Consider the following 12,547-nt stretch of genomic DNA (forward strand, 5'->3'; position numbering starts at 1 on the left):
GAAAATACAGTGAAGACAAGAATAATGGAAAAGAGTAAGCAGGGTAGTAAAGAAGAACGTCTACTTCAGATGGATAGTCTGGGAAGACCTTTTTGAGGAAGGGATATTTGAGCTGAGATCTGAATGATAAAAAGCACTGGCTACACAATAATCTTGGTGCTAGCAGTAAAAAACCTGTCTGCCAACACAGGAGACGTAAGAGATGCAGGTTCGATCCCTGGATCGGGAGGATTCCCTGAAGGAGGGCATGGCAACCCATTCCAGCATTCAATTTGCCTGGAGAATCGCAAGGACAGAGGAGCCTGGCGGGCTATAGTCCATAGGGTGGCAGAGTCAGATACAACCGAAGAGACTTAGCACGCACACAACAATCTGGAGGAAGAGAGTTTAAGCTGACTCTTTTTAAAATCTTCAAAGCTCAGCTCAAACGTCCCCAATTGCTACTACAAAGCCCCCAAGGTAGAAATGTCTTAGAAGGTTGAAAGGTTAGAAGGAAAGGTGAGAGTGGTCTTCAAGTGCGGTCACAGTGGTAGATAAGGCGTCACTAGGGCCACCTATGCCGTAATGTTAGAGCTTAAACTTTGTTCTGACTGCAATAGATAGCCATTGACAAGTATAGAGATAAATTACTTGGGTACTCTATTAGTAATCTTTATCAAAGAAGTCACATTTTACACAAAATATTATGCCCAAAGTGTGTCCTGGTTTAGAAAAAACAGCAATGTAAAAACCCAGAGCCTGGGCCAGCAATTTGCAAGGCAGATTAGAAGAAAGGAGCACTGACAGAGAACCACAGAGTGAGGTCCTGGCAGGTGAGACGGCGCTGCACTCGGAGCAAGGGCATGAATGAAGACTGAGGTTTAGTCATCCTAGTCCTGAAGCCAGAACTTCCAGGTAAGAGAAGAGCAGCCTGGGTTACACAGAAAAACACAGTCTCAACCACAACAACTTATTTATGGACACACTGGTTAGGAAATACTACCCAATTCCTTAAGTAAAGAACAGTCAAGTCTTTAACTTGTTTTTATAATTCTCCTTATTGAGGTTTTTAAATCACTCTCAGTGAGGTGATTCAATCACTCTCAGTAACTTCTTCTGTAATCTTTACTAAGTCTCAAGTATTAAAAAAAAAAATCTCTTGTGAGAAATGCAATACTGCTGCTGGATCAGGTGAATCCTTCATGATTAAAGTTCCTCATAACCAGACAGGCCAAAAACAGATAAGGAATATCTACTAAAAACTACCCATAAAAGCTAATTTCTTCCTCCATGTACATTGTGTAACAAATGCTACTTAAAAGGTGGGGGGAAGAGGTAGAGCTCAATAATAAATAACAAAATAAAAAATAAGTTCTTCAACTACGAGAAGAATTATATAAGGCCTCCTTAGTAAAAAAATATAGAACATAATCATTTATTTACAAACAACCGTTTCTGTCTCATAAAACCAATAATTTTAAATACTCTGCTTCTCTGTATAGAAAATTATTTTACTTTATTTTATCTAGAAATAAATTAAGAATTTTTGTTTTCATCTAAAGTTGGCCAGGATTCTAAGACTACTATCTTTCTCTTTAAGTCTAATTTCACATATGTCAATTGTATTTCAGTTCTCTGGTTAATATGTCCTTTTTCCTTGTGTCATCTAATATTTCCTAATATGTTATTTTGTCTTCCATGAATAAAAGGCCAATATAAAAAATGTCAGTTAAAATTCATGCAATGCTGTTTGGTCAGAAGGAAATGCTTATTTTTGGTCCAAATGTTTTATCATCTATATCAGGAAAGGAAAGTTTGCTCCTCAAATAGCATTTTAGAATCTAAAAATAATGGAGTTTCTCAAAATGATTTCTTTTCTAAATGTCTTTAGTAAGTATAAGAAACTTTAAAAATAAAAACATAAGTATTATAAATATCTAACTGCAAATGCAGAATTCCAATAGCCAATTCTTTAAAGTTTGCTACTTTTTCATTTAAAATTACCATTTCTGCATTTTTCAAAATGCTTTTATAATTATTGGCAAATTTGTTTTTCCCCAAATGATTTACTCATAAAATCATAAAATCTGATTCACAAAATAAATGTTTCATTCCAAGATTTATGGCATTTACCTTCTGCACTATCTAGAAAGATCAGCTTAAACGTTTTAAATAATTTTTAAAGATATTTAACTAAAGTGAAAGTGAAAGTAAAGTTGCTCAGTCATGTCCGACTCTTTGCGACCCCATGGACTATAGCCTACCAGGTTCCTCCGTCCATGGGATTTTCCAAAGCATACCTTTTATAATTATTCAGATTTGTTCATTAGAAAGTTATGACTACCCTATTTTATCAATATATTATATAATAGAAATTTATTAACATTTAAAAAATCAATAACCAGGTTTTAAAAATAACTGGTTTTAAATAAACTATTTTGCAACATGAACTGCATCTTTTCTATTGTTCCATTTCTTTTCTCATCTAATAAGTTAGTACTAAACCTCTGAGCAAATTGAAATCAATCACATGTTTTGGTCATTTAAAAAAACATAATCACAGGTTATCTTTGAATTCTGTCATAATAATTTAAACTCATTTAAATACCTTAACATCCTTTAAACAGAAACTTAATGCTGGAAATGCAATAAAGCAGCTGTAACAACATGAAACTTCACTTTCTTTAGATCCAATCTATGTGAACTGTATTGTGCTTCATTTTTCACATAAACACTCCATACAATTGACTAAATACTCTAAAATTCTCAGGGTACTGATTTGATATTACTAAGAAGACTTAAAAATATATATAATTCTTTCAAGTTTTTTTGATATGGACCATTTTTAAAGTCTTTATTGAATTTGTTTCAATAGCTTCTGTTTTATGTTTTGGAGGATTTCTTTTGGCCACAAGGCATTTGCGATCTTAGCTCCCTGAATAGGGCTTGAACCTGCACCCCCTGCATTGGAAGGTGAAGTCTTATCTACTGGACCACCAGGGAAGTCCCTCAATTCTTTTTAACTATCTAAAGCTTTGTACTCTTGGATCTCCTAAGTCAAAATAATGAAATTCAGTATTATAAAAATAAATCATTTAACATGTGCCAGGACCAAAAGTAGGGCAAAACTGAAAGAATCTAGACTATAAATATCACTTTTATTGTTATACTTACTTGTTGCAAACAGCTGTAATCATACATAAATGAGAATATAAGTTCAATATATTCTATTTACATGTGAATTTGGAATGCAGACAGCAGGTATTAAAACAACATTCTAAAAAATCCTTACTGTAATGGTGATATATTTCTGTAATGGTGATATAAATGTCAGATAGTAGAGTTAGAGTACTAAACTTCAGGGTTATAGAAATTTTAAAGATACCACTAAACTGATTATTACTATTGTATCACATATGTATCACACATTGTATCATGTATGTCTCACATATTTTTTGTCTGATATACTCAAACTCAACATGTTTGTCTCAAATTGAGGAAAGTCAATGAAAGAGTAAATCACAGGATCATTTAAATAGCAAGCTTGCTAATAAAAGCTTATCAAGAATACTATTGTTCAGTTAATAAAATGAAGCAAACAGTTTTTAATTAATAAACAATCAGGCTTTATGTAGTGTTTTAAAACATACCAAAATGCTTTTCACTGACTTGTCTCACTTATCTCACAAATGCACTAGTGGAAAAATGGTAGGAAGTAATAAAAAATTAGGATTTCACTAGATAAGACTTTAGCAGATAACAAGCTGGTAAAAATTATAAGTACACATTATTTGCAACTATAACTTAGTTAGGGGACTTCTATGGAATGGGTATTTCAATACCATTTTAAAAGAAAGGAGGAAAGTTGACTGCATTGTTCTAAGTATAGATAATTTGAAAAAGTGGAAGAGTGAGTCATAATGGTGGTGGTGGTGGTGGGGAAACAGACAAAAAAAAAAGAAATTAAATTTGCTCTGGAAGAGAAGGAATGGAAAAGTGAAAGGAAATAAATAAGTATAGATTGTGGAGAATTATTCAGGAATTTAAGAAATAGGACTTATAGCTGAAATGGTAGATAATGAAAAAAGCTTTAGAAGCAACATTTAAGAATAACTATAGAAAAGAAGCATTATTATAAAGAAATACCTTCTGCTTTTCTTTTAGCTCTGTTTTTTAAAAGTAATAAATATTTAAGAAAATAAAATTGCATTTTTATTATTAATTTAAAAAATTGATTATTTCACAGTTTTACCTTTATTACTGGAATTTTCATTTTGACTCTTATTATGGTCATAATCTACTCACATTCTTCTCTTACCTTACTTAATGCTTTGAAAAATCTTTTTTCTATTATTATCATTCTCTAATTGCATTTTACTTTCAAATTATGACTTCTAAATAGCCCTCAATCTGTAAGTGGCTTGAAAATATAGGTTTAAAAAATATACACTAAATGAAATACAGTATGTTTGAAAGAATTAATAATATATATAAATAAAGCTATTAATTATGAAACTATGACCCTTGAAAGTCAAAAGCAGCAACTCTACATTATAATTTTAGTTTCTGAACATATATATTGACATGGAATTATAAATTCATTAAAACTTTCTCAAAAATTTATACACAGAATTTCAAAAGTCTGAAAACACAACATTAAGTTATGCCTCATCAGTACAATATCAAAGAAACTAAATGAAAAGTGGGGAAAATCAGGCAAAGACGCCAATGGTCAAACATGTCTCTCCAAAATAATACATCAGCAGAAACTAACTTTTCTTTAAAAATCATTCTCTTTAATCACTGTCTCATCAAAATTAGAATGACAGGGCCTTGCAACATCTCTCTTGCTTGGGGTGTTGACTGTTGGGAGGATAAAGAATGTTGATAAAGGGTAGTGGTCAGAGGGTATCCAGGAACCTGTACTTTCCACTCAATTTTGTTGTGAACCTAAAACTGCTCTTGAAAAAATAAAGTCTATTAATAATAATAATAATTTAAAAATTGAACTTGCCAAAATATAACTCTAGAAATTTGGGTTGTTATTTAACAATAATAAGGTCATGGCAAGGGATCTATGTTCTGAAATGTGTGGAAATGCTAAAGCTAAAGCAATTTTTTTGTGTTCCAAAAGAATGCTTTCCATTAATATATAAATTATAGATAAATTCTTAACTTTAACAAAAGAATGGCAGATCTGGGAAGCTTCAGAGAATACTGAAATACATTCAAAAAGAGTTCAGAAAAAAATTTTTGAATGCAAATGACTAAAAGTGTTCAAAATTAGTTTCATACTAAAATATGAATTGGTTTTGGCTGTAAAGATAGTTTTTTTTTTGTTGTTACAAATAAGAAAAAGAAAACATGTGATTAAGTGTTCCAATTTAATGTATTTGTTTGCATGTGCAATTTTTGGTGACTCAGCTATGCAAAAAAACAAATACATTTATATGGCTTAATTATCTATATTTCTTAATGAAATAGGGAGATGTAAAGAAAAAAAAGTCAAAAAAAACAAAACAAAATTCTGACTGACTGCTTCAGTAACCTTATTTACTCCTGCCCCTTTCCTCCCCAGCTAGGATGGAAAATGGAGAAATAAGAAGAGAGGCAATAAAGAAAGACATAAATATGGAAGCAACCTAAACAGCCATCAACAAATGAATAAATAATAAAAATGTGATAGGTTATTTATTCATAAAAAAGAAGGGACTCCTGTCATTTGCAACTATATGGATAGACCTTAAGGGCATTATGCTAAGAAATAAGTCAGAGAGAGAAAGACAAACACCATGTGAGCTTCCTAATATGTGAAACCTAAAAAACAAACAAAAACTCTGAACTAGATACAGAGAACAGAGAACAGAGGTGGGAAATGGTAGCGGGTGAAATGGGTCAAAGTGATCAACAGATACAAACTTCAAGTTATAAAAACATAAATCATGGGATGTAATGTACAGCATGGTGATTATTCGTTAATAATAATACTGTATGGTGTATTTTAAAAGTTGCTTAGAGAGTAGATCTTAAAAATTCTCATTATGAGGGGGCAAAAAGGTAATTATGTGTGGAAATGCATATTAACTAGATTTACTTTACTGATCAGTTCACAATGTATTCATATATTGATGCCTGTCTGTACACCTGAAACTAATGTTACATGTCAATTATATCTCATTTTTAAAATAAGAAGAAAAAGGGAAGAGATCCAAGAAAAGAAAAAAAAGAACAACTGCTTTCTTCTTTCCCAGCACTGGCAGTAACAAGGGAAGAAGCAAGGAGAAAAAAAAAGAATATTCCTTAACATTCATGTTTCATGTCCCTTCTCCTATCCCAACCCTCATCATCACTGAGTTCAAGTTGCATATTCCATGTTCCTACCATGTGATACAGTTCAGGGTCTGAGAAGAAATCCTTCCTTCTGGGAGGGTTGGTGTTGGAAGGGAATGATAAGAGATATAGGTCGAACACAAAATGCATTTAGCATTCCACCAAACAAAGAAACTCTGAATGTGTTTTCACATAGTCATAAACTAACCTTACATTCTACAGTGCTATGCTTTAGAAACATTATGAGAGTAAGTCTTTTGTGGATCACCCTGGAATCCACAAGCCCTTTAACACTGTTTCTGCAAAAATTAATGTATAAATTAAATTCATTTATAATTTATATATAATTCATATGTGAATATAATAAACATAATCTATATAAACACATTTAATTTAAAAATTCATTTACAAATTGAGAATTATCTAAATATTTACAAACTATAGTAAAGATACTTATCTTCCCCACAAGAAGCCAGTGTCAGCTAGAGCCAGAACAATGATAAGGTGTTCAGATAGGAATCAGGACCATGGTGATGGAAAACAGAAAAGCTTTCAGTTCAGCAAAACAATGAAAAATACTGCTCTAGGAAGGAAAGCCAAGATTGCTCTATAAAGGGAGAATGTAGTCTACCTGTGGAGATAAACAAGGACCTTGGCCTAGGAATATTTTAGAGTCCACTGGATAAAGAGAATTCACACTGCAGATGAATGGTCAAGACTAAGCTACATTCTGTTTCTGCTACATGCATCTGACTTGCTTTTCATACTGCATTCTCTTCTAAATCCTCATCCTTGATTTTTTTATTATCATAAATAGGAGTTGCCCAAGTGCCAGAGTTTTGAAGGTTGAATAAATGTAGTGAGAAAGGCTGGAGCCTATGAGGCTGGAGCCTTAAGACACTGTGCCAACCCTTCAAGTGGTAGCCAAAATAAAATCTGGAAGATATGTAAAAATCTAGTGCATACAGTATACTCAAGTAGTCTTTTCTTGTTTTGGTAATTTACTGCTATACAATATTTCTGAAAAATGGTTTCTATTTTATTGCTGGGTACACATCTTATCTTGGTAAATGCATTTATGAACACATATCCAAACCTCCTCTTTCACATGTACATATATACAAATACAATTAAGCATTAAAATTTCAATATTTCACATTTTTAACTACAAGACCTATATTTTTCCCCCTAGTTCCCAATACGTCCACCTATATAGAAAGAAGCAACAGTGGAAAAGGAATTAAAATTCATCGCTGCATTTCCTGTAGTGGTAGTTTTTGAGCAATTATGGCCATAATGGACCCACACAATCTGATTCATCACCTCTGTGCCTATTTTCACCTATTAGTGCCCAAATAAAAAACTGACCTCTAGGGTAACATGGTGATATCTAATTAAATGACTTTCTGTCTGTCATCTAGTCAAACTGTAGCATAAATTTCACTGAAGAAACTGATGTATGTTTAGACCCTATATTTTAAACAATAGCATAATTTGCCTTGATAATGGCAAACATATTTCCATTTTTTTGTGCCTTCCTAAAGGACTTTCAGGAATTTATTACACCACTTTAAAAAAAGACAAGACTGAAAATGATCATTGGTTAAGTTGGAGAATACCATCATCTTTTTTTTTGGACATACAGCCTTCTAGATTCCCTGCGAGGAACAATGGCAACTGCTATCAACTTTCTATTTCACAGTGAATCATCGCACTTTTGCATTTTCTCTATAGACATCATAGAGACAACTGGAACTATCAAATATACTAAAGGAGCTACCATTTTCATTGCAGTTTGTAGGAAGAAGAAAACAGTGGATTTTGTTTTACACCAATACATATGCTTGCTTGGGGCAAAGAAGCAGCTTTTTGTTTCCCATTCTGTGGTTAACTTCTAGAAAGGTGATAGTAGTCTTCTTACATAGATGTGCGCCCACTACAACAACTTCTAGGTAGGAGGAGGGTTATAAAAAGAACAAGAAATCAAATAAAAAATAAGGTATGAGAGAAAGTAGAGTGATGGAAAAAACTGAAAAGGTCATGGTAAATAAAATTAACTTCCAGTAGAATATTTAAAGAATAAAATGAAGCAATCAAGGAGGAATAATAAAACAAATAATCTTGCAAGAAAATTAACTTCCAGAATATAGAAATATCTAGAGTTGGATCAATACTATAGGATTCTTTACTAAGACTTTCAGAAGAAAATGTTTAAGTCCCTATATTATAGTTGTCCTATTCTTGTATGCAAGTATACCTGCTAAAGAGTTCAAAAATCAAGAACCTTAAGGAATATTTGGAAGCAGTTGTGGATAGAAACACAAAATGTATTAATAATCGAAACATGTATTTCCTACTGTCCTATTGTGTTGAAATAAAATTTAAAGCTAATTCAACATTTAAATAAATTTTCATCCATATGTGTAACATAAGGGCTCTGTTTTCCTATTGACTGCCATTCATGGATAGTAAATGAAAAGCTAAAGGTGATCCAACAGCTCTTTATTCCATGCCACTATAATATTATTTACTAAATTTAGAAGTTACAGCACCTTAAGTATAAAGAAGGGGACAGCACTAACAATCCTCTAATCTGAAGAGTGTTTTGTTTCTTACCGTGTCTTTTCCACCTGTGACCTCTTATTGACATGCTGGTTACTGCATTTCTTGATATTCTAGAGGAAGTTGGTGTGATCTCAACTTGAATACACCTTGTACCCTCCTTACTAGATCTCATGGCACCGTGAGGCAATGAAGCTTGTATTGCATTGGCAACCTAAGAAGGAAAAATATAGTTTAAGATTGTCATTGAATAGATGTATTATTACTCAGATAAAACAAGATGCTAAATTTTAACAGGTTTTTAAAAAGAATAATTCCTCCAAGATATATCATAAGATGATACATAAATCCTCTAAATTAAGAAGAACAAAATTCACAGTTAAAAATATATGTGATGAAATTTAGAATTCCAAAATATTAAATTATATTTCCTAATGCTAATTAATAAATGCAGCTCTAGCATGTTAATGAGAACATTCTTACATATGAAAAGAACTATAAGGCTAAGAAGTTAGCTTAATGAAAATTTCAAATTATGTATACCTTTTTCAAGTATAAAAGTTTTCTATTACAACAGGAGCATGAATCATTGAGTATTAATAATATATTAATGCACTCCAAATGGCTTCTTAATTTATAGTTTTAAGCTGAGAAATTTTAATTTACATAAATAAGTGAGGCACCTACCAGCAATGGCTCTGGATATAATTCTAGCTGGGCTCTGTATATAATATCATCCAATGCTTTTTGAGCTAGATCCCATTCTCCATTGTAACTATAAAATTAAGTACAATTATTTTAAATTAATTCTATATAAATTAAATAAGATATAATGAGAAACTGTTTATCTTTAATGAGGAAAATAATCGATCATATTAGCACACTTCTTAGCATTCTACCCTCATTAAAAATGTATTTTTAAATCTTTGAATTCCTTTCAATTATATCTGAAAGTCTATTAACAGAAAATTTTATAGATATGCATTTCTTCTCTAAATAACATGTCTATTTATAAAACATGTACCCAAAAAGCTAGGCAATTTCAAAGCATTTTACTTTCAAAGCAAGTCAGAGCATAATAAATTATATACCTTGGAATAATGTTCAGAACACTTTATGGTCAAATTACTCTGTAACTCCCACAGTTTTTAATGAAAATCTACAACTACTGTGGCTTGCAGCATCCTAAGTAGTTATTTCTTTGCATTCACATAGTCAGTTAGAAGTGTATATGATATATGCTACACATAGCACAGAGATATTAGAGGAAAAAGTGTGTGTGGACTAACTTTCAAAGATATGGCCAAACCATTCCTAAAAACTGGCTCAATGATGGAATGGACAGAGAAATAATGGCTTTCTCATACGACAACAAAATAAAGGAGTGTGAATTACATCAAGAGTACAAGTGAGGCCTAAAAAATGGAAAGAGCATTGCTCTCACCCTAAACACAAGATAAAGCCACGTAATCTAAAAAATCATAACTTCTCATGAAAGCAACAAGGAGCTATGGTCACAGGGCAACCAAGTAGCCCAACACTCAACAGCAGTCAAGTGCCCTTGAGGAGACTCAGGCCACAATGCAGGTGGGTAAGAGAAATTCAGCTAAACTTTTCAACAAATTCCTAAAAGCCAAGTGTGGGCCAGACAAGAGTACAGACACTCTGGAAGTAGATACAAGGGGATTCATACCCACTCATTAGCTCTTCTTCACAAGCCACATTTAGGCACTCATAAGAAAGGCTAAGCACAAAGCAGGGGACCAGAGAAAGCTGCTCTTGGCAGCGCAGGCCTGAAGGAACAGTGGCCGCCACAGCCAAAAAGGCACCAAGGTCCAGCCAGACCCTTCCAGCAGAACAAAAGTTTAAAGCCTTTGGGGAAAGACCAGCAAACCATTTCACCCCGAGGAAAGAGGCAAAGACCAACTCTGGCTGTGAGGGGGAGAAAAAGAAAAAACCTCTACCTGCAGGGAAGAGTCAGGACCACTGAGGAACTCCTACCCTGATAAGCAAGGACACAGGGCCTGCTTAGAAATGAGACTAGACCAGAACAACAGAAAATACCACTTCCTCCTCCCCACCATCCCGAACCAGGCTAGTACATATCAGAAACATGCAACAGCACTCTACTGCTAGAGGAGAGGGAAGAACATGGAGAGAGACCCTCTCTGAGGTACAGACACACCGGGAAAGCTGAAAGCTGAGGATAGAGCAAGAATATTGAGGAGAAACTCTCCAGCTGTAAGTACCAGGTAACATAAAAGGAATCTGAAGTAGGTGGTGCAATATAGGTAACCATAGCAACAATGAAATCCAGTCCCAGCTCACTCCTCTCTATAATAACTCTACTAGTATACTAGAAAAGAGGCATATCCATCTCTAGGCATAAATAATATTTACCTCAATCTCTACTGTCCTACTCGTGAACAAAATGATGGTCAAATATTACAAAGCACACAAAAAGCAAAAGGCAAAACAACCCACTGTCAAGAGACAAAGAACAACAGAACCAAATTCAAATGCTACAGTTACTGGGGAAAATAAAATAACTAAGATTAATATATTAAAGTCTCTAGTGGAAAAGAGGGGCAACATGCATGAATAGATGGATAGTTCAGCAGAGATAGGGACTATAAGAAAAAGCCAAATGAAAAGGCTAAAAATAAAGAATGCTCTCAGTGCGCTTATTAGTAGACTTAACACAGTCAAGGAAAGAATCGAGGAACATGAAGACAGATCAACAGAAATTACTCAATCAGAAACACAGCAAAAAAGAGAAAAAGCAAAATAGATCAGAACATCCAAGAGCTTTGGAGCAATATTACTGGTCTAACACGAGTCAACAAAATTTTTCTTAAAGGGCCAGATAATAAATGTTTTAGGTTCGTGGGGTCAGCTCTGTCACTGTAACACAAAAGCAGCCACTGACAATATATAAATGAATGTCACTGCATTTCAATAAAACTTTTTTTTTTTTAAAGGGAGCAGATCAGATTTGGTCCAAAGATCATAAATTCTTCCTTCAGTTAAGAAGCTCATAATCAGGACTTCCCTGGCAGCCCAGTGGTTAAGACTCCATGCTTCCCCAATGCAGGGGATGTGGGTTGGATTCCTGGTCAGTGAACTAAGGTTCCATAAGCTGTGTGGTGTGGCCAAAAGGAAAAAAAAAAAAGGAAGAAGTTTATAATCTACTGGAGAAAATTAGGGTATCAAGCGAATATAATATATATAGTAAGAGAATTAGAAAGTAAAAGATCGGGTTCAAGGAAAAGTATTAACACCTAAAGCAACAAACAAGATATCATTGATTTTAGAAATTAGTAGCATATTCATAATAAACTTTGTGATGAAAGAGACTTTAAGATGTTTTTCAATAATTAAAATTTCTGGAAATGGAAAAAAGATACTCATTAGGGAAAAATGCTATTTGGAAATTACAGCAAAAAAATAAAAATAAGTAATGACAAAAGAAACTGTGAGTGTATTTACGTATCAATAATTTTCATTCTGTCTTTCAATTAAAGATGACAAAGTGTTTTAGTTGGTTATATATTCTTTAGAATATTAAAAGATTTATTTTAAATAATAAAACTTATTAGGATATTGATTCATATTTTCACAAAAATGTTATTATACTGCATTTATAATGCAGTAACAATAAAATAAGACTATAATT

General features: G+C 33.1%; 1 protein-coding gene across 2 annotated transcripts in view; it reads right to left on the reverse strand.

Annotated features, from left to right (window-relative positions):
* FAM126A (family with sequence similarity 126 member A) overlaps positions 1 to 12,547 on the reverse strand; it is an 88,780-nt gene that overhangs the window by 11,112 nt on the left and 65,121 nt on the right. For both annotated transcript variants that reach the window (XM_043462818.1, XM_043462819.1), the window contains exons 9-10: positions 9,559 to 9,646; positions 8,926 to 9,085 (exon numbers count right to left, since the gene is read on the reverse strand). In XM_043462818.1, the coding sequence (XP_043318753.1) occupies positions 8,926 to 9,085; positions 9,559 to 9,646 (248 nt within the window). The remainder of the gene's footprint in view (positions 1 to 8,925; positions 9,086 to 9,558; positions 9,647 to 12,547) is intronic.

The sequence above is a fragment of the Cervus canadensis genome, chromosome 3 (genome assembly GCF_019320065.1).
Source record: "Cervus canadensis isolate Bull #8, Minnesota chromosome 3, ASM1932006v1, whole genome shotgun sequence".
In the NCBI taxonomy this organism is placed as follows: Eukaryota; Metazoa; Chordata; class Mammalia; order Artiodactyla; family Cervidae; genus Cervus; species Cervus canadensis.